Below are 4039 nucleotides of genomic sequence, written 5' to 3'. Positions count from 1 at the left end.
ACAGGTAGAGCGAGCCTCTACTACGGCAGTTACAGGTAATGGTAGCCACGACTCTGTTTTAAGGGATGACTTAGGATTCCTCGACTGTTGCAGCTCCCACGCCGCCTGCTTGATTTCTTGGTCCGAGTGGCGATTCGTCTGCCGAATGGCGGGTGGTTCTCCGAGTGCAGTCGAGTCGACCGAGTGGACTTCCTGATGTATGCGTCCGAATACTGGTATGATCCAGGGACCTACACACGTTGGTTATGGGCCCCATGCGGGTCCCAAATGATAGGTCCTTGACCATACCTGTAATAGGAGACCTCATCAGCGGCAAAGGCCAAGCCACTGCTCGCGGGGAAGAAAACGACACCCGCGTTGAATGCTGACATAGCACTCATTTATTTGGTCAAAAGTCAAAATCCCTGCCACACCGTGCCACATCATCAAATCCACTCCTAAAAATGCCTAAGGTCAAAAACAACCGGGATCAGTGAGGTTAGGGATCTATAATGTCATCATCTTAAGGTGTGATCTCGAGTATGGACTATGCGGAACCGGCTCCTCTAACTTAGCTATTGTGAAGTTAGGAGCCTAACTTAGCCACATTTCATCCGTTGGGTCTAGAATAAATGGCTGAGATCTATCGCCACAGTTCTTAAACAGTGTCAATTGCTACAGGTAACAAACAGTGATTTTAGCTACTGTGCTCGTCCAAACAATATGCTACAACCCCATGTGTACAGTGCAGAATCTTGGCCATCTATTTCCCATCTGATGGTTCACAGACTAAGTTAGGGTACTGTTTCCCTAACTTCACAGGAGCGAAGTTAGAGGAGCCAGTTCCAGTCCATTCACTCCACTCATTCTACTATAGATCATACCCGAGATCACACCTTAAGATGATGACATTATAGAAAGATGATGACATTACAGGTCGCACAGCAGCAGCAGTTCACAGATCTAGTTTCAAAAGCGGCAGAAATGCATCTAATTGAAACAAGAATACTAGTAGAACACAGTACCAACCAACTCAGATCTCAAATCATACAAGAGCACAAGCTTATTTCAGCGCCATCCGTCGGCAGCACACCGGCCACTGAGCTGATAGTGATACACAAGAAGAAAGCCACGGACTGGCACAAGTTGGCACAGCGACACCGCGATGAGCACCGGATCTGGCGACCAAATCTAACCGCTTACCGCTGACTTGACTCGCGAGCAGATCGATCAGTTGGCGGCGGCCTCCTCGGCGGCCTTGGCCTCGGCCTCGGGCGCCGGCGGGTTGAGCTGGAAGGCGGAGACGGGGAAGGCGCGGCCGAGGCCGGCGGGGGTGCGGAAGACGATCTTGGAGCCGGAGGGGCTGATGACGATCTCGGAGATGGTGACCCAGATGAGCAGCTCCTTGCTCTTGACCCCGGTCATGCTGTGCATCCGGCCGCGCTCCACCACGGCCGTCACCTCGGGCGCGTACCAGACCTGCTTGCCGATGGCGTCGAAGGTGTGGGTGAGGCCGCTGGACTGGCCCTGGCGGAGCCACACGAAGCCGGTGGCGCGGTTGTAGCCCACCTCCACGAGGGACGGCAGCGGGAGGAGCCCGTCGGGGAGGCCCAGCTCGACGAGGAACTCGCGGGCCCTGGCCTCGCACAGCTCCGTGTGCACCTCCGCGCCCGACCGGTGCTCCTCGATCGCCTGCGAAGCCATCGCCGGATGTCGGGGGTTCCTTCTCTCGCCGGGGTTGGTTTTGCTTTCCTTGCTGGGCTCTGTTTCTTGCGAGTGCGACGCGTTCTCTGCTGCCGTTGGAGGAGATCGGGGGGCTGCTTTTATGCGCGTTTGGTTGGCCGCTTGGGTTCGGGATTGAGAAGGGGATTGGTTCCTGTCCACGCGCTGTCACCCGGAATTTTATGTTGGGGAATCGGGTGCCATCCCAGCCAGACCCAGAGAGGACGGTGGACGCCTCTCGCTCGTCAATCGCCGTTGGTGCTATATCAGTCGCGCAGTTGGTTTTCTAGGAGTATTCGTCATTAGTAGTAGTACATACATCAATCGTCATAATGTTTTGCACCGTAGTTGACACGAAATGGGCAGCAGATCCCAACGGCCCCAACCACACGCACAGTTGCGAGTATTATGGTCGTAGGCCAGGGCAAGTGGCCTTAGTTTTTTCTTCGAGGACGGACGGGGTTCTCGTCTGCTTGCTCCTCATCGGATAAGGATTCAGCACAGACGTCGTTGCGGCACGGTGACTGCCTGTCGGTTCACACGGAAGGCAGTAAGAGCAACTTCAACTTCAACGGACCGACCCAAACGGACGGCAGTTTTGTTCTTTTTTGTCCGTTTGGATCGGCCAACGAACACGGATGTATGCTTTCACGTTTGGGTCGACATGCGCGCCTAACGCTGACCTGAACCCATTTTGATGGCGCTAGAAAGAAATGAATGCGTGTATATTAAAAAAGAGAAACAATATTAATTAAACATTAAAGCCGGCCACGAAGGCCGGCGAGAGTCCACGCGTTCACATTTGCATTTAAAAAAAATAAAGACGGCCTAAACTACGAGGCGGCGCGCTGCCCTAGGCGTCCTCGTCCTCGAGGTCCGTGAGGTCGATGAGCGTCGGCGCCGGCCCGGCCCAGGCGAACGCCGTATTCCAGAGCGCCGTCATATCGGGCTGTGCCGGCGCAGGCAGTGCTGGCGCGGGGGAGTCTGCAGCCGCCTGTACAGCCGCGGCCTGGCGCGCCTCCACCTCGGCCTCGCGCTGCTCCTCCTCGAGGACGCGCTCGAGCATCTCGAGGTACTTGCCGTCGCAGTGCTCCTCGGTCACCCGGATCTTGCGACAGTGCTCGAGGTACGCCGCCTCCTGCGCCGGCGTTGCTCCCATCCAGATCGTCGGCGCGCGTATCCACTCACGCACTACTCCCGTCCAGGAGTAGTGCTCGATGGGGGACGGCTCCCGCTCGGCCTCCGGCTTGATAGGGGACGGCGGGGCCACCGGCGGCACCACGCTGTCGCCCGCCGCAGAAAGGGCAAGTAGTGCCTGCGCCATTGCCGCCTCGTACCGAGCCTCCTCTTCCGCCTCCGCCTCCTCTTTCGCCTCTGCCGCCTCCGCCCTGCGCTGCTCGTCCTTCTAGCTCTCGCGGTAGACGGCCGCACCTGGTCCTCCTCGCGGACGACGAGCGCCGGCGGTGGCGAGCTCCGGTCGACCTCGCGGATGCCCCGTCGCCTAGCCTCCTCGTGCTCGAAGGCGAACCGCCTCGCCCAGTTGGGCGAGTCGGTTGCGTAGGCGGCCTCGCGGCGCTGCTCCGGCGTCAGCAGCGACCGCCGGCGCTGCACCTCCTCCGCGTGAGCCCGAGCCTTCTGCGGCGCCGCCGGCACTGGGATCCTATCTAGATCCAGATGCCAGTCATGCGGCAGGGTCACATCGGGATACGGCAGAGGCTGGCGGTGCTGCCAGTGCCACTCCGCCTGGTGCACTGGCACGTTCACGCGCTGCCTCTGCCGGCGAGGCGCCGGCGGAGGCAGAAGGAACTCTGAGGGGAAAAGGGTGGCGGGGGCCTTGCCCTTGGCCTTGTTGCCGTTGGCGCCGGAGAAGAGGCCCATCTCACTGTGCTTGTGGTGGCTAGGGTTTGCCGGCGATGGGGGAGCAAAGCTTGGCAGATGTGGACGGTGATTTTGGATGAGGACGGCCCCGCCGCATGGTCGGCTTAAAAAAGGACGAGCGCCGTCGCTGACGCGTGGGCCCGTAGTCAGAAATTAAGCTGACCACGTGGGCAGCGAGTAGTTGGACGGCCGCCATGTGGGGACGCGGCGGACAGCGAGAAGGCACGCGAAGCGTCCGTTCGGCAGCCGCGCCGACGCATTTGAGGCACAAGTTTGGGCCGCAAATGCGTCGGCGCGGACGCGACGCGAACGTGATTTGGGTTTGGGTCGGCGCGTTGGGCCGCCACTTTTGTCCGCGCCGATCCAAACGGACGCAGGAGGATGAAATGGGTCGGCCCTTTGGAGTTGCTCTAACAGTTTTTCTTTTTTTGACAAAATGCAGGCAGGTCGCTGCTTTCAT

General features: G+C 58.9%; 1 protein-coding gene across 1 annotated transcript; it reads right to left on the bottom strand.

Moving 5' to 3' along the window:
- Positions 1–860: 860 nt before the first annotated feature.
- On the bottom strand, positions 861–1907 carry LOC125521574 (uncharacterized). Its single transcript, XM_048686638.2, has one exon. It carries the CDS (start codon positions 1681–1683, stop codon positions 1210–1212), a length of 474 nt encoding a protein of 157 aa, XP_048542595.2. The 5' UTR covers positions 1684–1907; the 3' UTR covers positions 861–1209.
- Positions 1908–4039: the final 2132 nt, after the last annotated feature.

Source organism: Triticum urartu, chromosome 7A, assembly GCF_056163025.1.
Source record: "Triticum urartu cultivar PI428250 chromosome 7A, HENAU_Tu73, whole genome shotgun sequence".
Classification (NCBI taxonomy): Eukaryota; Viridiplantae; Streptophyta; class Magnoliopsida; order Poales; family Poaceae; genus Triticum; species Triticum urartu.
The sequence above is the reverse complement of the archived record's forward strand: the minus strand, read 5'-3'. Positions and strand labels throughout refer to the sequence as shown.

Bases quoted from the DNA above. Each gene is read 5' to 3' on its own strand.
- LOC125521574 (XM_048686638.2), bottom strand. From the start codon at position 1,683: ATGGCTTCGCAGGCGATCGAGGAGCACCGGTCGGGCGCGGAGGTGCAC.